This window comes from Ictalurus furcatus, chromosome 25 (genome assembly GCF_023375685.1).
Source record: "Ictalurus furcatus strain D&B chromosome 25, Billie_1.0, whole genome shotgun sequence".
NCBI lineage: Eukaryota > Metazoa > Chordata > Actinopteri > Siluriformes > Ictaluridae > Ictalurus > Ictalurus furcatus.
The window spans coordinates 2,464,811-2,487,647 of record NC_071279.1 but is presented as its reverse complement, the minus strand read 5'-3'; the positions used below and the strand labels follow the sequence as shown (position 1 = coordinate 2,487,647).

Sequence of the window (22,837 nt, the reverse complement as noted above, 5' to 3'; positions counted from 1 at the left end):
AGGAGTTCAAAGATACAGAGCGACGGATCTGCATACTTGTTTTTGCTCCCTCTTTCTCCGATTCGGATAACCACGTAATTAATCGTATGGGTCTTCATCGTCGTGTGATTCAGCACAGCTGTGTGTCTGTGCAAAGAGTTCAGACGTTCCGTTTGTCGTCTTAAAACAACTTGGACGTAGAGTGCTACTGTTGTTTCGATTTACGGTTCGCGTCGTGCGCCGCTCTCCACGGACGTAGCCTCTGATGTCTTTCATCTCTCAGTGAAGTGACCTTTTGAATTAAATCACTGGAGGAATTCACAGGCAGCAATTTGTTCGACTCCGCATCCCTGCAGTGCTTTACTGCTGACGGACCGAGCCGGAGAACACGGCAGCGTTGTCGTACGGTTTAGACATCCGGCACCTCTGCATGTGCGTGTACGTGAACGTGATCGTGTACGGGGCCGGATTAATGCTTGATCTCTGACCTCATTCTACACAGATCAGGAAGAGAACGAGAGCTCGGTTCGACAGAAAAGGTCAGTGTGGTAAACAGAGGAAGAAATGTATATAAAGACTCCATAAATTACCAAAGTATTGAGGTGTTAATATGTTAGTGCATGCGGAGACCCACCTGACACTCAAAACCGTGTGAAATATTTATTTAACCGTGAGATAAGTTTATCCTAGAAAGGAAAGATCATGAATTCACTGTGGTCGGATCCTTTAGCGCACTTCACTGTCTAATGCTTTATAAACTGATTACAGCCAAGGCCACAACGGTAAATATTGGCACCTCTATTTGACAGATAATTAGGCTGTGGTTCTTACCTGTGACGTTGATGGGGACAATGTCAGTCAGAATGGCTTGAGCTTGTTGTCTCATCTTTTCCTCAGGAGTGGGTAAGGGCGTGAAGCATACCTCCTGCCCATCCACCTCAGCCTCCTCAGCCTTTAAAGCAGTGTGTGCCCTCATTGCACCGGAGCTCTTGTACTCTTCTGCAGACGAGGCAGTCGACTGGAAGATAAGTAAAAGGAAGAGGTTAGGGTCAGGTGAGAGGTTTTCACCAGATGAGGCACACCTGATCTTCGAATGGAGATAACAGAAACTGATGGAATAAGCACTAGATTTCTCCTGAACTGCATTTTCCTCCTTTAATCGGTGCCAAGCACTCAGCTTCAGCCGGAGGCGCATTATGGTGCTCCTGACCTTTTGAAGGTCTGTGAGTAAGTACACTGAGCAGTTTCATGGCCAATTGAACACATGGAGACAGACGAGTTTGTGAAAGCGCGTAGAGAAGAGTTCACGAGGGAAAAGTGAGAGGTTCACTCGAGCAGGAAAACTGTTCCAGCATACAGCGACGAGTGAAACTGTTGCTGGATTCCCACTCCCCCGGCGGCGCCTCTGATCCTCCACAACAATATGGAACGCTACGCTTGCAAAAACACCGGCAAAGGCGCTGCAAACGTGCGACATCGAGCGGGAAATCAAAACGCAGTTCAGTCTGCCTTTCGCCTCTCGTTTTTGAGCACCTGTAGTGTTAGACCTTAGGGAGGAAGTGGAAACCCACTACAACCATCAGTCTTGGGTAATTTACTCAAAAAAAAAAAAAAAGTCATCCACTTCAGATTGCTAATTACTTTATTTATTTATTTATTTTAAAGTTACTATCAAATCCTACAAAATCAAACCTACAGAAATACACTACAACATGAACCTCGGTTCTTTCAGTAAGTAACGACAATACAGTAACGCGTTATACTGCGAGGGAAATGACTCATTTTCACTTTGTAATAAGTTTGTTCTTGTCCATGTTCATCTGAGGATAACGCCTAAGAAGGCCACGTGATGTCACCGAGATCCGTACAGAATGTCGATCTGCTTACAGAGACACGAACATGTTCTTCTGTTCAAGGTTCGTCTGCACATCTTCCAATATCCTAAAACTAAGCCTGTTTGATCTGCCTCAAACCGCTTCTTATCGGTACACAGGAGTGTGTCAGGCTCTGCGTTTCATGTATATAGTAGTGGTTTAGTACAAGTGCTTCAGAGCGCTCTCATTATTCTATCCTGTATTAACCATCTTTCTGTAATAAACCTTTTTACCTTCAGAGGACGAGTCTGCACGTGTGGGCTAATTTCCACGACGATTTGGCGTCCCTGGGTGAGCCGCGCGAGTCTTTTCAGCATTTCTGGGCAAGAAGTAAACCAGAGGACGCCCGTGGAGAAGTTTCACCGTGAAAGTCTGTGATAACACGCAGGCGCTTTGCTCTTTGTCGTGGAGAGTGAAAGATGCAGCCTTCTCACTGACCAGTAGGACTCCTCAAGAACTTAGAATTTAGAATTTTATGAGGTCACAGTGTGTCGCCGTCATAGTGTGCTGCTGTCTGTATGGAAGGGAGTCAATGATATCTGAAATGCGTGTATTACATTGAGACAAGTATTACATGGAGTGATTTCTAAATAACGAAAACTAGTTGTGAAAAAACACTCATTAACTGAAATCAAAATAAAAATGAGGCATTACAAAAAAAAACAAAAACGATAACTAACTAAAACTGTATTGTCTGTTTGCAAAACTGACTAAAATAAAAATACAATTATAGAGTAAATGTCCTTAGTTTTGGTCTTTGTCAACGTCTTTCACAGAGCAAATATCTTTCAGAGTTGACATTTCCGACTGGGAACCCGGAAATTACGACATTCCATGTTAAATTGAACACAGCACAGTCCGTGCTCCTCGCCTGGCATCACGGCGGTACCGGAAGTCGGAAGAACGCGACAGAGTCCTATTTGGGATTACTTTATACATGACTGTGTGTCAGATAAAAGTGCGTGCCTTGCAGTGGAAGGTGGTGAAATATGTGGATAATTTATTAAAGGGAAAAATCCCGCGAATTTGAAAGTACATTTGAGAAGCGCGCACGAGGATGCTAACCTAGCCTAGCTTACATTAATGAGGTAAAGGAGAACGCCACGCCCCCTTCCCCCGAAACAGAAGCTGACCCCGGTACAGGGCTAGGCAGCATGGCGGAGACTGCCGCAGGACAGAGAACACTGCAGCCGAGCTTTCACCGGAGAACCGACTGCTGCTGGTTAGTAAATACGCAGAAACACCACAAGCGGGAGGAAGCGCTGGTTCATATGTTTACTGATACTGGGGTGTCTACACGACCTTCAAAAAGTTCTCCACTTTACTCGAACTGAAGTTCAAAACACCTGGAGCTGCAAGAGTCATCAGCCTTACTGGGGCTAAGATGGACGCGACAAAGCAGGAACGAGAAGAGATCGTTACGGATGTGAGGAAGCTGACCCTGTGTGTAGATGGTTGGAGCAAGAGAGGATTCACAGCACCTCTCATGGGTGTGTCGGCTTGTTTGTGCCCATATGTACATGTTATGTACTGGTGTTATTGTTGAATACATATTTCTAAAAGTGTACGATGTTTTTATTACACGATACTTTTTCTGGTCTTGACAAAGAACCCATATTACAAAAGACTAGAACTAATACTAAGCATTTTCAAAAAAATAGAAACTAGACTAAATGAGCAAACCCGCTTTTAAAAACGAATTAAAACTAAACTGAATTTGAAAACAAAGTCAAAACTAAATAAAAATAAAAACTAACGAAAAATGCAAAACTATAATAACCTTATATATACACACATACATACACACACAGTATTTCCCAAAAGTGAGTACACCCCTCACATTTTTGTAAATATTTGATATCTTTTCATGTGACAACACTGAAGAAATGACACTTTGCTACAATGTAAAGTAGTGAGTGTACAGCTTGTGTAACAGTGTAAATTTGCCGTCCCCTCAAAATAACTCAACACACAGCCATTAATGTCTAAACCGCTGGCAACAAAATTGAGTACACCCCTAAGTGAAAACGTCCAAATTGGGCCCAATTAGCCATTTTCCCTCCCCGGTGTCATGTGACTTGTTAGTGTTACAAGGTCGCAGGTGTGTTAAATTTGGTGTCATAGCTCTCACACTCCCTCATACTGGTCACTGGAAGTTCAACATGGCACCTAATGGCAAAGAACTCTCTGAGGATCTGAAAAAAAAAAGAGAGTTGTTGCTCTACATAAAGATGGCCTAGGCTATAAGAAGATTGCCAAGACCCTGACACTGAGCTGCAGCACGGTGGCCGAGACCATACAGCGGTTTAACAGGACAGGTTCCACTCAGAACAGGCCTCGCCGTGGTCGACCAAATAAGTTGAGTGCACGTGCTCAGCGTCATATTTGGACGTTTTCACTTAGGGGTGTACTCACTTTTGTGAGATACTGTACATATAGAGAGAGATTATAGCGGTAAAAATATTTGCTAACGGAAAGAGTCCGGTTCAAGCAACGATTAAGTAAGCAGAGCACATCCTGTGACGCGTGCTATGGTATGTACAGGGTGCTCATATGTTGATCCCAATATCACATGTGTGATATGCGTGTGAATGATGGGGAAGGATGTTTGAACCAATATGACGTATGGGTTAAAGAAGATCATCAAAGAAGATAAACCCTTAAAAGAGCTACCCATCTTTATACGTCCCCATTAATTCTGCATCCACATGATCTCATTAAGATCCCAGTAAATAAGACTAATGCACTTGCTCTGCTCTGAGCTGAGAGTAACAGGTGTGGCATGTCTCCAGAGGGCCAGCGCTCACAAAGCAGCAACACATGGCTGACAACACTAATAAAGCACAACGAGACAGAGAGAGAGAAAACAGAGGAAAGCACAGACGGAGAACGAAACCGAGATGAGATGCCACTGCAGAATGAACCACAGATAGTCCTCTCTCGCTCTCTCATTGGCTAATCGCACCTTCATTCAGACAACCGTGAACTTTTTGTGGCGCGAGTTATAGACTCTTATATTCTTGTATTATAATAATCCCTGATGTAGCACTGTGGTCTTTTGCACATGCCCCAATAAGGATCTTTTTAAACCCTGTTCCCCCCTACAGACATAATCACTTCACTGTAGTTTGAAACACTTTAAACACACTTTTTAGAAGATGAATCGGGTGCTGATAAACACGACAAGCGTTTCGTGCGTTCCACTCAAGCTTGTCCTGACCACCACGTTACAAAACGTGACACTGTGACTATTCAGTCTTATGATGTTCAGAGCTGATGGTGTCTGCATGAGCCACAGCGTCTCACCTTATCATCAACATCATCCTCGTCCTCGTCCTCCAGTTGGCTGTTGCGGGAGTGGCCTGAGCCTGAGAAGGTGGGGCCCTGCGAGTAGTACTGGGAACTGCGGAAGCCATCCTTCCTCAGCTTATCACAATCTGCCAAACACAAACACACACACACACAGGCTTGGTCAGAACAAAGTGATTCGGGTTGAACCTTAGTGCCTAGTAAAACTTCTAAGAAGACATACTCGGTGATTTCTGTTAAGGCGACCTGAAAATGCGGGATGCCTGTGCAAGTGTCCAGTGAGCTCCCTCTAGTGGTACAAACAGAACAGCACTCTTCTCGAAGTTCATAAAATAAGGATATGACCAACAGAGAACGTGGAAGAACACATCGAGTATGCAAACGTGTGTGAAGTGGAACGTCTCACGTCTACCCCTGCGAGCCTGTCTGCGTGGGAGTGTGTGAATCGATCACTGGAGCGTGTCTCGGCTCCGTGCTGCTCGCTACAGATGGCAACCCGACGTCGCTTTGGTGTCCAGACAGCTCTCCTACGATACGATACCCTTCCTTAACCATGCGGAGAAGTGCGTCTACGCACGCTGACGCGTTCAGATGGCAGAACCCTTTCCTATAATCAGACTGACGCTACCGTATTTGTGTGACTCGCATCCACCCCGATACTCTCACAGCTTCGAAAGTCAGTGAGGCAATGGAAATAAGGCTATTATTTTTCCCATGAAAGCAGACAGGGGACATCCCCAGACATGCTGACGCAGACAGATTTCCACATTTAGTCACCTGAACATCATAAATGGGAGGCTTTTAGGTCTACTTTAAGCATTATTGTGTGCTTGTGCGTGTGTGACTTGCTTATACAGTACATCAGCACTTGGATATGGTGACACAGCCCAGGTCCCTTCTTATAATAAGGCATCATAGCTTGTTCATAACCACACTAAACAATTTAACACAAAACACACACACTCTCTCTCTCTCTCTCTCTCACACACACACTCTCACAATACAGTGATACTTGCATGTGTTAACATGCTCAGCAGGCAAAATGAACATCATCCCAAGAGGAATTTATTAGGTGTTGTTGGTGATAACAGGCTGTTAATATTAGCACTGATCTCTCAGTTCCACTCTAATGTATTGTATTATTCCACGATAAAATTCCACTGAATTACTGAAGTAGTATATCCGCTAATCAGAGTGAAGGTGAGACGGAGAGTGTCCACGGAAAACAGTCCCGCCCTCGCGTCCTCGCGTCTCGCATCAACAGCACCACGCGTGCGTCGTGGTTCTCTCGTCGACGCGCGTCGGAGATCTATGCGGGAGTGAAGATATTTTGCGAATAAAGACTTCGTTTCGGGCGTGCGGAGCATTCGTACCGCTTCATAAAATCAGGATTAAACCACTGGAGTCACGCGGATTACTTTTACGACTTTATTGGAGCTTGAATGTTTCGGATACTTGGACTGGAAATGGAGGGACGGAAATCTCCCAGGTTTCATTAAAAATGTCTTCGTTTGTGTTCCGAGGATGAACGAAAGGGTTTGGGACGACATGACGGTCAGTACGTTTACACGGACGACGATAATCCGATATGAACCCGGTTAAGACGATACTCTGATTAAGAAACTGGCACGTGAACAGAGATTATCGACGACCTTAATCCGATTAAAGTCTCACTCGAAGTAAACACACACGGAATTAAGACGTGTGGAGGATTCCTGTTTTAGTCGCGTTATCGACGTGCGTTACAGACGTGTACACACCTTAATCACGCTATTAACGTCGTGTGAGAGTTTTCACCGCATTGTCCGACAGGACACGTACACACACACACACACACACACACGGCAGCGCTCGACCGTTTTACGGCGAACAAGAGAGCACGGCTGCGTCCCAAACCGCGTACTTACCTGCTACACAGTATATAGTAGGTGAAATACATGTATCTGCGCTACTATATAGACGGTAAGTACGCGGTTCGGGACGCAGCCCACGGCTTCACGCAGTCGTCTATTAGCACGTACAGCACGACAAATAATTAACCGCACCTGAAGCGTTCGTAAAATTAAAAATAAAAACACCCAAAACTGTACACGGTCCCGTAACGAAGACCGACTGTACGTCGATACGTGAAATTCTGGAGGGGACGTCGGACGGCGTGGCGCGGTGACGTAATGACGTGTGACGTTAATCCATCTACGTTCTATAACACGTAAAACCTGAACATGACAGGAGTATTCTAAAAGCGGCTCATGTAAACACCTTAATCACAATATCGCCTTAATAAATCAGAATAAGGTCGATGATTAGATCACTGCTGTCCATGTAAACGTCGTCAATGAGTAATCGACGAGAGTTTTCATTTTTGGGTTGAACTATCGCTTTAAGCGTTTGCTACCGCCTCAACTGAATACACGAGTCACAACGTTAAATTTACTTCGAAGCCACGCCCCTTATCCACAGCGACTTGCGTATATCTCATACATCAGTTAAAAGCCTTGCTCAAGGGCTCAACGGTGCTGGGATTTGAACTCACGACCTTCCGATCAGTCGATCGACGTCTTAACCACTGAGCTACCGCTGCCCTCGTTCACTTCACAGTGAAGTCCCTCCGGGAAATTAGCAGAAATGAATGCAAACGCTGCAAAATTCGGAGGAGCTTGCAATTGGAAAAAAATAATTAAAAACAGCCGCTGAGAAATCGAGCATTTTTGGCCGCGACAATCACAAAAAACTCCCGTATGGACTGAAGAGAAACAGAACAATGCAATAAAGAGGACTAGAGCAGGGGAGAAGCAACATGAGAAGGACAAAGAGAATAGAGGTAAGATACCCAAACCAGGTAATCTGATACATGAATTCCCTGTACTCAGGAGACCGCTCCCTCTTTAGATATACACAACCCTTTGTTTTCCCCTGAACACACACACACACACACTTTCCTTTCCATCCTCTGAACCTAGGATTGATCTCTCTCTTGATGTCAGTGTGCGTGGTGGTAATAAAGATGTCTTCTCTCAGCGTCACTGCAAGTTCACCTGCACACCTGTTACTGCACACGCTGACCAGCTGGGAAGCGCTCGCTCGGCTCACGTTACCTCTACTGACTCGGGACCAGACCCGTCGGACTCACTGCTGATCACGTTCTGTCCTAACGGATCACCCGACCTGACGTCAGACCTCCTCCAGTGCAGGGTCGACCTGCAGGTGCGTTTACCTGCTGCGAGTGTAGAATCATGCTGAATAATGCATTTAGTGGAACAGCACGGCAGATCCTACACAAAAAGTTGTGCTCTGGAAGTTTTAGGGCACGGCTACTTTAAAGGTGCAGTGCGGAATGTTTAGATCTGTACTAATGACATCATTTTAAGATACTTTAATTACATTCATCAGGAACTGATCTATTCAGGTAAAGGCTGCAGTGGATCCAGGGCCTGTCACGGGAGAGACTTGGCGGGAATACACACACAGTGTGGGATGCCAGTTGTTAAGCCTACCGGCGGGTTTTTTCTAGTTGGGATGAGACTGGAGAACCCAGAAGGACCCAACGTAGATACCGGGAAAAGAGGCGGAATTCCACACCGACCGCTCAGAGGCCCTGGAGCTGTGAAGTGACGACACTACCTGCTACACCACATGCCGCACATTTCATACCGTGATCTGTACTGTAGACATGCATGCTTCTACATCCTCTCTCATGGGATGGAAATTTGTACGGCCTGCCATCTGGAACTGAGCTGCTGAACTCTGCAGCGTGTGAGATGTACACTGAGTTTAGACAGAAGAGTTATGACAAGAAATTTTTCCTTGCCGATGCTCTGTCGGCAATTACTGTACGAATCAGTTTATCCTGGAGGGGGTCGTGAGAAGCTCTGGTGTCGGTTTCTCACCTCTGAGCGATGTTTTGAGGTTGACTTTAGCTTGACGGTGCAGCTCTTCCACACAGGCTGGTCTGGATGCAGGCAGGAACACATTCTCCTGCTGGTGCCACGGTGCCGTGTAGTGAACTGTCCACTTACTCTCCTCGTCCAGATTAGACACGGCTGCGGACAGAACACAAACCGACGGTTACGAGACAAAAAAAAAATCACATTGTCTTTGATTTGATTAAAAAAAAAAAAACCCAAAGTCTCCATCGTAATAAGAGTGTGAAATTGTCTGACGTAAACCCGAAACGGTTTCTATACACGGCGATAAACGGCTCGATATGGTTCAACAGCAGAAGCACCTACAGGTGTAAAACCTACAAATTCTATGAAGAAGCAAATACGTTGTATTCGACGCGCAACCCCACACGTGCAACAACATTACGTGGACTGAGATGTGGAGTAGTCTTCCCATGCGAAACTAACTACAAAACAAACCTCAGGGTGACACGGTGGGCTGAATACCAAAACACAACGATCGGTAAAATCCAAACACGACGCCAGCAAATGCTGCTAGCGTTGTCCATCTGTGAACTCGGCGTGACTTACAGACAAAACGTTTCAGCATTTTGCTGTAAAACCCACTTCCTCTGCTGGCTTCATGCAGGAGGAGGAGATCCTGAACAACCTGTCCTGCAGTGTCGGGGCACAGAGAAGTGTGTTAAAGCTGCAAATGGGCTTTTAAGAGCAGCTGAGGAGGGGAGTCGGGGGTTGGGGGTGAACGTTTCATGGAAGAACCCTGCCGTTTATGTATGCACGGCAGCGGAAACCAAGAGAACCCATGTCACACCCCACTTCATCTCCCTCCACTGGCTTCCTGTATCCGCCCGTATCAAATTCAAGGGTCTTGATGCTCACCTACAAGACCTTGTCTGGAACAGCACCCTCCTACCTCAACTCTCTCCTGAAGGCTTACGTTCCCTCACGCAATCTGCGATCGATCGACGACCCACGCTTAGTAGTACCAACTCAGCGTAGCACGAGGTCCCTTTCCAGAACCTTCAAACTGACCGTCCCTCGGTGGTGGAATGAACCTCAATCCAACCTCAATCCGGACCGCAGAATCTCTCACCATCTTCAAAAAACAGCTAAAGACCCACCTCTTCCGTGAACACCTAACTAACCCATAAAAAAAATCAATTTACCCTGGCTCTTACACCTCGACTCTGCGCACTTTGCTTCTTCTGGAACTCGATTAAAGATCGTGTACAGTAGCACTACTTGTATTGTTCTTCGCTTGATATATGGCTTTGCTTGTGTTTCATCATTTGGATAAAAGCGTCTGCTAAATGAATAAATGTAAACGTAAACACCACTTGGCCGGACGAGTGAGAGAGGAAGGAGGAGTTCAGTAAACAGTAGGAAGTGTGTGGGGGGTCTGTGGAGGGGGGTCACAGGTGTCGCCCAGCCATTAAGAAGCCGAATAATCACTGGTTAAGAGAGCTGTTAGACCGCTGCAGGGACCGAGTGCTACGCATGTGACGTCATCACGACGCGCTTTCAGACGAAGCCTTCTTCGGCAAACACGGGTGCGGCTAAAAGGTCTCGTCGACCGACGGAGGTCTCGTCGACCGACGGCAATTTCACCCATTCAAAGTCGTTTTCTAAAAACCAGCTAAAAGGAAAAAAATTCTAAAAGTAATCCTGTATGAACTGAAACGTACAAAGCAGCAGTCCTGGAGTTGACTTACTCCAACTGTTACTACACGGTGTAAAACGTTCAACGAAGTATTTCTACTGGTCGGTTTGGTTGAACATCCCGGTAATTAAGCTACATTACAATCATAGTGCCTTATAAAACATAAATGTACCACTTGGAACCTTTTTGGAAAAGGTGCGAGTTACACGCCGAGATTTACGCGGCGCGTGCCCATCACCGACACTACGAGATACTACGATAACGACGAATAAAAACGCAGGTGATGTTCTCTGGGAAATAACGTAAAGGTAGTAGTTTAACGCATTTTCGCAATACACGGTGTACTTCGAAAACAGTTTTGCTCTAGTTTGCGAAGAAGGTGCATGTATTTCCTGTTGTGGTGATGTTGCAAACTGTGACAAAAGGGTAGACATGTATATCGTGTTTAATAACACCACATACCACTCTGCAGCACACACACACACACACACACCCGATCAGGTGATACTACAAATCCTTAAACCCAGTGTAGTAAATACATTCCTCCAGGGATCACCGGGGCACTGAGTGAGAACGTGAAAGAAATTAGGGAGAGTAGTTTGTAGTATTTAAGCTCTCTGATATCTTCAGAATTGTTTGAATATATCTTTACTACTCCAAACCTGGGCTTCCGGTAGTCCCACACACTACTCTCTCTCTATCTGTGTCTCTGTCTCTGTGTGTGTGTGTGTGTGTGTGTGTTGATTAGTCAGCTGAATGTGTGAACAGCTAAACAAGACAATTATCAACAGCAGCTGGTTCTGTCATCACACTGCATGAACACACACTCTCACATACACACACAGCTTTTCAAACACTCGACAAATCCACACAGATCATGTGCACTCACACAGGAAACACACACACACACACACCTGTTCTAGGGAAGAAAGAGTTTAAAAGCATCGTGGTCTTTTGATATGCCCGAAAAATAAATATCAAAGCATCAGCCACAGCACAGCCGGGACATGGTGAGGAACATGTATGTGCGTGTGTGTGTGTGTGTGTGTCTAGAAGCAGGCTTCCAGGTCTAATGGAGCTAAAAGTTTATGAACACATGACTGTTTTGAGATTATGAGGACGTCGAGCAGGTCCTCATAAACGCAGTGCTGCGTTTGTCCGAAAAAACGACAAGATGTCATTCTGGTTTCTGAGCTCCGGGGTAAGTTCACGTGTAGAGTTATTTAACCCCGAAACTAAAGCGACGCGCAGGTCAGCGGAAAGTCCTCGCGTAAATAGTAAAACCCACAACGAGACAAACGTGAGCCGAGCGCAGGCGCTGAAAGGGGAGCGGGCCGCCGCCACCGCCGCCGCCGCACACAAAACCTGCATTGTCCTAAACACCGATCTCCACATCAGTCTGAGCTCAGAGCTCGCAAAGTCCATTCAGCAGCCTGATAATCCACCAGAGCTCGCTCTCACACACACACACACACACACACACACACACACTCTCTCCTGGACACAGCACAGATCTACTGAATCTACCAGTCAAGCCAATGGAAATTATTGACAGAAACAAATCAGGTCAACAGTATCTTTTGGCATCTAGTAGAGTCGCTTCATCTCAACATGTAAGCAGTCTGCTTCAGAGACTTAACATCCACACACACACACACACACACACACACACACGCTAAGGGTGGGAAATTACCATCACAATAACTGGAGATGTTCAGCTGAACCGTGTGAACAAACTGTAGCTGCAAAAAAAAAAACCAAAAAAAAATAAATACCTTTTCTAAAAATATTGAAAATAAATGACTTCAACAGCAACAAAAGGACAAAGTGAAACAAGTGTCAAAACAGAAGCCCGTACCACCCAATCATCTACTAAAGCTCTAACGGAGTTAGTTCAGTAGTGCTGAAGAAGTGCTGGATTTTCACAAAACTATCAGTTCTTTCTATATTGTTATTGCGTTGTTTTGCGACTCCTGTATAATACACACTGATTTGTGAGCTGCAGATGCTGGTGACAGCCACTCGACGACACGCTGGAGAGAAGACACACACACACACACACACACACACACAGGTCGTATCCTAAACTGATAAAAGTGATCATGCCAAAAAAAAACAAAAAACCAACAACTCATGAGTAGCAAAAAGCTCTAATGATAACAAGTATCGTCTTACCCTTCCTTTTGAAGTATTTAATTATAGACTTGAGCGAAGTCCCAATGAATACCATTATTTCAGCGTGTGTGTGCGTGTGTGCGTGTGTGTGTGTGTGTGTGTAATTGCCGCTGCTTCCTAGTTAATAGGAAAGCCAGACGAGTGAAGCTGCCTCACTCATCTCCCTCAGAACTCTGTGTCTACTACTCTCCATCACATCACAGTCCACAGGCACATCCACAGCCCCTCCTACACACACACACACACACACACACAGCCCAACCCTGGGAAACACTCCCACCTCCCTTCCACACACACCCTTGGGGCTCAGGGTGCAGTTCTTCTTTTCATCTGTGCTTTCGTGGTAACCAAGGAACTCTCTCTACTGATGTGTGTGTGTGTGTGTGTGGGGGGGGGTGTGTGTGTGTGTGTGTGTGTGTGTGTGTGTGTGTGTGACTTTTAAAATCATTCTTCTTCTAATGTACCATTAATGATTCCTCCCTTTCATCTACAGTTGTAAGGCCAGTGTAATATTCAGAGCGTTCAGCAGTCATGCATGTGTGTGTGTGTTTATATCTTTTTGGAGACCAAAGGTCCTTGTGGGGACATTTGACTGGGGCTCATAAGGAAAGGAAAGTTTTGTTTGTTTTTTTTGAGAAGAGTTAAAGAGCCAGAAGGTTTGCTTTTGGTTACTGAGGTTGGAGTTAGACTTTGATGTAAGCATAGCACTCATTAGTCGAATTCGTAATTATGTCAGTGGAAGGTCCTCACAAGGAGAGTAAGACAAATGTGCATGTTTTGGCTTTACTCAGTGACAGACGGCAAGGTTCTCCGGCTTGCTGCGCTAGCACATGGCCACCGAATCTAAACTATATACTGACTATCATACCTCTCCACACACACACACACACACTTAAACACCCCCTGAATAATGCAGACATTCATGGTGACCCTGTTTCTTTTGATTGGGACGAAGCAGGCTGGTGGGGGTTGGGGCTGCAGGAGGATGTGAATGGCAGGAGGGGCTGATCGGAGCCTCAATCTGGAGCTGAATGGAGCTGCAAATGATGGTTGAATTAGAGCCAACAAGCGGGACACCCTTCCCCCAACACGTCACCCGCACCCACACGACCCACGTCTGCCTCGCTGGCTGTGGACTGTGTAGAAACCAGGCTTCTTTACTTCTTTACTGGTGTGTAACCAGTGTATGGAAGTAATGCAGAGGAAGCTGCGAGTGTCTGAGCGGACTTCCTTTCATCTCGACACCAAACACAAAGAGAGACGCTCTGAACCCTACCCTGAACATGTCCGTGCGCGCTGCAGGCCACACTCGCGGCACTGCTGGTGTTGACTCCTTTCACGATAGGATTCATGCAGTAACACTAGTGTGAGTTAACTGTAACCGGATTCTTAACGTATTCTTATCGTATTATTTACGCACTGCTATTTAACCATCATTTCATGTGTGAAGGTGTTTTAACTGAAATGGGAATGAATCGGTCTCTGATCGTGTGCGTTTCCTGTTCTCAGGCACACGTACACTATTCATTCACTCTGGCACGGAGTACCGTAATTAACACGCTATTGTTCTTGCAGCACTCCGACATGGCCTCGAACTGGAGGATTAGACACGTGATTATCGTGTATTTATGTATAAGCCTCCCCCCCCTCCACAGTAGTTATCATATTTAAAGACGTGCATTAGAAAGCGTCCGCGTCTGCTTACGCACTGGTTCTACGCTCAAACCGGTAGATAAGCTCCAGTGTGAAACGAGTATACTCTCTTTACTGTCTTCTCTTCTCTCTGCTCTTCCCTCGCTCCCTTTCCCCCTTGCCTCCAAAGGATATTACGCTAACGTATAGCAGTTTGACGTGCTCCGACGTCTGCTCAGTAGTACCGCTGTCAGCCGTCTCACGCGGCAGTGACGCAAACGTGTGTGCGCGTGTGAAAACCTGAGAGCACGTTCTCACACACAGAGATGGTTTAACGACAGGTGCTGGTGTTATTTCAGTGTAAAACCAACAGGAAAGAGAACGTTTGCTTTAAAAAAAAAAACAAAAGCCACATAAAAACACATGGTGCTAATACATTTACCATTACTGACCGAGCTGCAGTCGAACTTACTGGCTTTCAAAGCTAGCGTCCCTGCTCGGATCACTGCTGGTAAAGAACATGTAGGGTATAAGATATTGCTGGCTTTAATTCACATATTTCCATTCGCTCTGCATGTTCACCTGCCAAATCCCGCCCACCACGACCTCTCTACCAAACAGCTACCAGTCCGGGAGGGTGAGGGATAACGTGCGCTTCCGCCGAGACGCGTGAAGTGCGTCTTTCTGAGCCGCTGCATCACAGGGCTGAAATAATCCCAGTCTCACCCATTTAGTATACCGATTTGACGTACTGTGGTGCTGGGTCATCAACTACGCTACGTAGAAACATAATCAAACTACAATACACATCATTATGTTTCCTGTTACTCTGGGCTGAACGTCCTGCGGTACGGCGTATAGCTGAGGCACGGCGTGCGCGCATGTCTTCATAGGGAGACGTGATGACTTCACCATAGGGCTGCTTTCCCACGCCGCTTTGACACGGACTCACACGACTCTCACAAGCGACACCCGGCCACCTCCAACGCACCCTATACACTTGTTTTACAGGGCGCTAAACAGGAGTCACGCTGGCGCCAAACTCCTCCTTCTCATATCGTTTTTGTCCTTTCATTCGTTCTTTGACTATTTCGCATCGGTTCCGTGTTCACAACTGACTTGTTCCTTTGAAGGACCACCAAAGCAACCGCCAGAGTGATGATGAGAAAAAGAGAGAGAGAGAGAGAGAGAACATAAAACGCATAAGAATGAGAAGAAAGGAAAGGAGGTTTACTATGACACTAGATTCACCGCGTTTAGTCCGTTTATTCCTGGTTTTTGGTGTTGATCGTGAGGCTTGCGGGGAGGTGAAGTGTGTTTAATGTTCTGACGCATGAGAAATGAGAGTGAACGTGGTGTGAAATGCGCATGCGAATGTAAATGTAAACTGGCTGAGAAAGCTGTGGGTGCATTTAACTTGCGTTTGAAGAATCTCGTCCTGTGAGTTTCTTCCGCATCTGCTGCATTGTGTGTGTGTGTGTGTGTGTGTGTGTGTGGGAATGACAATAGCTCGGGGTAGAATAAAAGGCCTGGGCCTCCCTGTGAAGGCATTCACCACTACTGTGTGACGAGTGGGAATCCTGAGAGCATGCGGCTCGAAGACTTGACCGTCGACCGTTCGGGGGAGTACGAACCCACACACACACACCACCGAAACACGCCGGGTGGTGCGGGAACGAGAAGAGCATGGACGAGACATCCGACGTGTACGGCACACGATGGGGGTGAAGGTGTGGCGTTAAACGAGGGAAGAAAACAGGAGCAGGAAAGAAAGAAGCAAAAAAAATTAAACAAATAAATCACTTTGAAGTGAAATCGCCGAAAGTGCCACACCTATGAGGAAAAACAAAAGAGAAGGACAGGCATTAGAGAAGAAAGGACAAGAGGACAAAAGAACAGAGAAAGTGCACCTGCGCCGTGGAATTCTTATTAGCATTCATTTAAAAACTGCACATAGGAACACACACACTCAGTAAGGTGAAAGTGTCAGCAGTCGCTCGCCCTGAAATCCTCGTGAATGTGTGTGAAAGACGGTCCTGATATAATCAGCGTCCTTTTGTGAGCAGGAGTTTGTCCGTCAACAAATCGGCAGTAAAATAACAGCAGACCGTTTACGTTTATAGTTGTTGTTTTCACAGGTTTTGTCGTTTTATTCGGTGAAAATCTGCGCTTGCTTCCGCCGCCTTGCAATCCCTGACACTACGCTGCCGAGTTTTTTTTCCCCTGTTCCAATAACATTTTTAAGCGAGTCTAAATAATGTTAAATAACCGAGTTTCCATTGCTTGAGCACAGCTTGCTTAAAGTTTGGCATTTTTGTCACACGCCATCGTACAAGGCACAAGCGCAAGTCTAAGCCAAAAACGAGTAAAAGGCGCACCGCCTCCCTCTATACATAAATACAGCAAGTGAATTTCTGCAAGAGATAACGTGTGCATCGTGACAGGGCATTGTTGGCATTGTGTATATTTCCTGCACTAGAGTCCACAGAATGATCATTTCATGAACCCAGAGGGAGTCGAAGACTTGGCTAGTTGTTATATTAAGCTTGATAATTAGTGTGGAAACTCCACCAACCAGAAACATGCGCCTCTATTAACCCAGACCCAGAAAGCACCTCCTTAAAATCATTTACCCACAATTACTTTCCTATAGCTCTAAATGTAAGAAACGCATCCTAGCTGATCATATTGCTGAGAGACAGCTGTGCAGGGAGAGCGCTGAGGGTCTACACTGAGATGAGATGAGATGAGATGAGACGAGACGAGAGGAGAGGAGGGTGAATTAGACTAAGTGCCTTGCTCAAGGACATACGGCTGGCTATTCACCTGGGACCTGAACCCTCGACAGCAAAGACGTGTGTGTGTGTGTGTGTTTGTGTGTGTGTTTGTGTAAACATGACCGATTTCCCCTTCCTTCAAGACTACCGCTAATGACATTTCCAATCAGCAGTGACCCGGTCTGTGTCTGATGCAATGTAGAAACAGTGATATGACTGATTCGGAGACAATGCCGTGAGTGTATGATTAACTCCCATGTAATCATCAATCATCAAATCAGACTTCCCTCTGTTCGAAACTCCCCAGATACAAGCCTCGACTGCAGTCTTCCACTCTACACCGTCCTGGTTTGGATCATAGAGGGGATTAAGAAAGGCTCTAGTTAAGAACTTGAGCACACTGACCATTATCTGGTGTGATAACAAGGCATTCATATCATGTGGGGAAACTCGGCAGGACAGGAAACCTTCTCACTAACCAAACTCAAACGCAGCCGCACATTCCCATTCCCTTTACTGCAGAAAACCTTTTATATGTTCAACTAACATTAGCATATAGCGCTCAACTAACATTAACATATAGCGTTCAACTAACATTAACACGTAGCGTTCGACTAACATTAACATGTAGCGTTCAACTAACATTAACATGTAGCGTTCAACTAACATTAGCATTTAGCGTTCAACTAACATTAACATGTAGCGTTCAACTAACATTAACATGTAGCGTTCAACTAACATTAGCATTTAGCGTTCAACTAACTAACATAGCGTCCAACTAACATTAACATGTAGCGTTCAACTAACATTAACATATAGCGTTCAACTAACATTAGCATTTAGCGTTCAACTAACATAGCGTTCAACTAACATTAGCATATAGCGTTCAACTAACATCAGCATTTAGCGTTCAACTAACATTAACATGTAGCGTTCAACTAACATTAACATGTAGCATTCAACTAACATTAACATATAGCGTTCCACTAGCAATAGCATATAACGTTCAACTAACATTAACATGTAGCGTTCAACTAACATTAGCATTTAGCGTTCAACTAACTAACATAGCGTTCAACTAACATTAACATATAGCGTTCGACTAACATTAGCATATAGCGTTCGACTAACATTAGCATATAGCGTTCAACTAACACTAACATATAGCGTTCAACTAACTAACATGTAGCGTTCAACTAACATTAACATGTAGCGTTCAACTAACATTAACATGTAGCGTTCAACTAACATTAACATGTAGCGTTCAACTAACATTAGCATTTAGCGTTCAACTAACATGTAGCGTTCAACTAACATTAACATGTAGCGTTCAACTAACATTAGCATTTAGCGTTCAACTAACATTAACATGTAGCTTCAACTAACATTAACATGTAGCGTTCAACTAACATTAGCATTTAGCGTTCAACTAACTAACATAGCGTCCAACTAACATTAGCATATATCGTTCAACTAACATTAGCATTTAGCGTTCAACTAACATTAGCATATAGCGTTCAACTAACATTAACATATAGCGTTCAACTAACATTAACATGTAGCGTTCAACTAACATTAGCATTTAGCGTTCAACTAACTAACATAGCGTTCAACTAACATTAGCATATAGCGTTCAACTAACATTAGCATATAGCGTTCAACTAACATTAGCATTTAGCGTTCAACTAACTAACAGCGTTCAACTAACATTAACATATAGCGTTCAACTAACATAACGTTCAACTAACATTAGCATATAGCGTTCAACTAACATAGCGTTCAACTAACATTAACATATAGCGTTCAACTAACATTAGCACATAGCGTTCAACTAACATTAGCACATAGCGCTCAACTAACATTAACATATAGCGTTCAACTAACATTAACATGTAGCGTTCAACTAACATTAACATGTAGCGTTCAACTAACATTAACATGTAGCGTTCAACTAACATTAGCATTTAGCGTTCAACTAACATTAACATGTAGCGTTCAACTAACATTAACATGTAGCGTTCAACTAACTAACATGTAGCGTTCAACTAACATTAGCATTTAGCGTTCAACTAACTAACATAGCGTTCAACTAACATTAGCATATAGCGTTCAACTAACATTAGCATATACCGTTCAACTAACATTGGCATATAGCGTTCAACTAACATTGGCATATAGCGTTCAACTAACATTAACATGTAGCGTTCAACTAACATTAGCATATAGCGTTCAACTAACATTAACATGTAGCGTTCAACTAACATTAACATGTAGCGTTCAACTAACATTAGCATATAGCGTTCAACTAACTAACATAGCGTTCAACTAACGTTAGCATATAGCGTTCAACTAACATTAGCATATACCGTTCAACTAACATTGGCATATAGCGTTCAACTAACATTAACATGTAGCGTTCAACTAACATTAACATGTAGCGTTCAACTAACTAACATGTAGCGTTCAACTAACATTAGCATTTAGCGTTCAACTAACTAACATAGCGTTCAACTAACATTAGCATATAGCGTTCAACAAACATTAGCATATAGCGTTCAACTAACTAACATAGCGTTCAACTAACATTAACATATAGCGTTCAACTAACATTAGCATATAGCGTTCAACTAACATTAACATGTAGCGTTCAACTAACATTAGCATATAGCGTTCAACTAACATTAACATGTAGCGTTCAACTAACATTAACATGTAGCGTTCAACTAACATTAGCATATAGCGTTCAACTAACTAACATAGCGTTCAACTAACGTTAGCATATAGCGTTCAACTAACGTTGGCATATAGCGTTCAACTAACATTGGCATATAGCGTTCAACTAACATTAACATGTAGCGTTCAACTAACATTAACATGTAGCGTTCAACTAACTAACATGTAGCGTTCAACTAACATTAGCATTTAGCGTTCAACTAACTAACATAGCGTTCAACTAACATTAGCATATAGCGTTCAACAAACATTAGCATATAGCGTTCAACTAACTAACATAGCGTTCAACTAACATTAACATATAGCGTTCAACTAACATTAGCATATAGCGTTCAACTAACATTAACATATAGCGTTCAACTAACATTAACATGTAGCGTTCAACTAACATTAGCATATAGCGTTCAACTAACATTAACATGTAGCGTTCAACTAACATTAGCATATAGCGTTCAACTAACTAACATAGCGTTCAACTAACGTTAGCATATAGCGTTCAACTAACATTGGCATATACCGTTCAACTAACATTGGCATATAGCGTTCAACTAACATTAACATGTAGCGTTCAACTAACATTAACATGTAGCGTTCAACTAACATTAACATGTAGCGTTCAACTAACATTAGCATGTAGCGTTCAACTAACATTAGCATGTAGCGTTCAACTTACATTAACATGTAGCGTTCAACTAATATTAACATGTAGCGTTCATCTAACATTAGCACTTAGCGTTCAACTAACTAACATAGCGTTCAACTAACATTAACATATAGCGTTCAACTAACATTAGCATATAGGGTTCAACTAACATTAACATATAGGGTTCAACTAACATTAACATATAGCGTTCAACTAACATTAGCATATAGCGTTCAACTAACATTAACATATAGCGTTCAACTAACATTAGCATATAGCGTTCAACTAACATTAGCATATAGCGTTCAACTAACATTAGCATATAGGGTTCAACTAACATTAGCATATAGGGTTCAACTAACATTAACATGTAGCGTTCAACTAACATTAGCACTTAGCGTTCAACTAACATTAGCATATAGGGTTCAACTAACATTAACATGTAGCGTTCAACTAACATTAGCACTTAGCGTTCAACTAACATTAGCATATAGCGTTCAACTAACATTAGCATATAGGGTTCAACTAACATTAGCATATAGGGTTCAACTAACATTAACATGTAGCGTTCAACTAACATTAGCACTTAGCGTTCAACTAACATTAGCATGTAGCGTTCAACTTACATTAACATATAGCGTTCAACTAATATTAACATGTAGCGTTCAACTAACATTAGCACTTAGCGTTCAACTAACTAACATAGCGTTCAACTAACATTAACATGTAGTGTTCCACTAACATTAACATATAGCGTTCAACTAACATTAACATATAGCGTTCCACTAACATTAACATATAGCGTTCAACTAACATTAGCATATAGCGTTCAACTAACATTAGCATATAGCGTTCAACTAACATTAGCATATAGCGTTCAACTAACATTAGCATATAGCGTTCAACTAACATTAGCATATAGCGTTCAACTAACATTAGCATATAGCTGTCTTCGCGTTACACGTTTGTGTCAGTTCTAAGTCAGTAAACTTCTGAACTGAAGGCTGTAAATCAGTTTTCAGAGGGGAATTTGAATGCTTTTCCCAGCTGTTGAGGTTGTAGTAATTCCGCATATGGCGTGAATTAGACTAGCTCACTGTAACGTGAACTTTTCAAACCGCAACAGACCGAGTGGTCATATGGTCAACAGAGAGGACTGGGTTACAGTCGTGTAGCCTACTGTTAGCGCTTCTTTAGCTAGTTAAAGGCTACTAGCTTACTCAAAGGTGTTCTGAACCCTGAGCGATTCTGATTGGAAGAGGTTCATCATTATTTACGCATGTAAATTTGATTACTCTGACAGTAAACACCGCTGCTTGCATATTCGTACGCACACATTCAGGACGTGCGCGTTTGAGAGTCACGATGCACACTGGGTACAAAAAAAACAAACACGTTCCTGCAAGAAGCAACCGGCAAACTGTTTTAAAAAGCAGATCTCCCAGCGGACTTGCTCTAAACCCTTATACATGACGGAGTGGAAGTTTAGGAAATTTCTCTCCGTGCAGATCGCATCCGCAGAGATACCGGAGTCACGGCTGCTGTGGAAACGCCACGATGTCGTACCGAGACAGAGATCGTCACGTCGATCGTTAACAGAAGCACACTGGTGCTGACACGCACCTGGGCGTACGCTATATCCATGACACAGGACCACAGGAGATAATGATCTTGCTGTCTCCACAGTGGTGCTCAGTATGTCTAAGCTCCGCCCACACTCAGATCAACAGCGCTTTAATGGTGAAGATCTGCAGGACAGCTGCCATGCCAACACTACACACCTTAACGCCATATTAACGACCACAGACGCATTGTGAATTTCCCAAAGCAAAACAACTCTCAAACGCTTCTCGCAAGGAATTGTGGGCAATATTAGCTGACGAGGTGTCCACGGATCCAAACTTTAAAAACTCTACCAGGATCGGTAAACCATCCAGGTACTGACATTGCGTCAGGGGCTTGAGGTTTATTATAATCATATCCCAGCGTTCCCTCCTTTAACAGCCAGCAGTCAGAAAAGTACCGCTTTAAGAACAGTCTTATCAAAGCGCTCACGCTCTCTACTGCCTCGTCGGCGCCGTTCACATTCATAATGAGGCATTTCAGAAGGAATGAACTATAGCGAAGTAAACATCCAGCAACCGAGCACATCC

At 43.9% G+C, this 22,837-nt stretch overlaps 1 protein-coding gene and 1 long non-coding RNA gene across 6 annotated transcripts in view; one reads left to right on the top strand and one right to left on the bottom strand.

Annotated features, from left to right (window-relative positions):
- nhsl1b (NHS-like 1b) overlaps window positions 1-22,837 on the bottom strand; it is a 97,615-nt gene that overhangs the window by 11,955 nt on the left and 62,823 nt on the right. For 3 of the 5 annotated variants that reach the window (XM_053614502.1, XM_053614503.1, XM_053614507.1), the window contains exons 2-4: window positions 9,050-9,202; window positions 5,160-5,290; window positions 811-997 (exon numbers count right to left, since the gene is read on the bottom strand). In XM_053614502.1, the coding sequence (XP_053470477.1) occupies window positions 811-997; window positions 5,160-5,290; window positions 9,050-9,202 (471 nt within the window). Of the gene's footprint in view, window positions 1-810; window positions 998-2,086; window positions 2,229-5,159; window positions 5,291-9,049; window positions 9,203-22,837 lie in introns of those variants that run through there. The other 2 variants (XM_053614506.1, XM_053614508.1) reach the window with 2 other exon arrangements.
- On the top strand, window positions 991-3,420 carry LOC128601361 (uncharacterized). The gene is made up of 2 exons (XR_008384694.1): window positions 991-1,895; window positions 2,093-3,420. It is a non-coding gene; the product is annotated as an uncharacterized LOC128601361 (long non-coding RNA).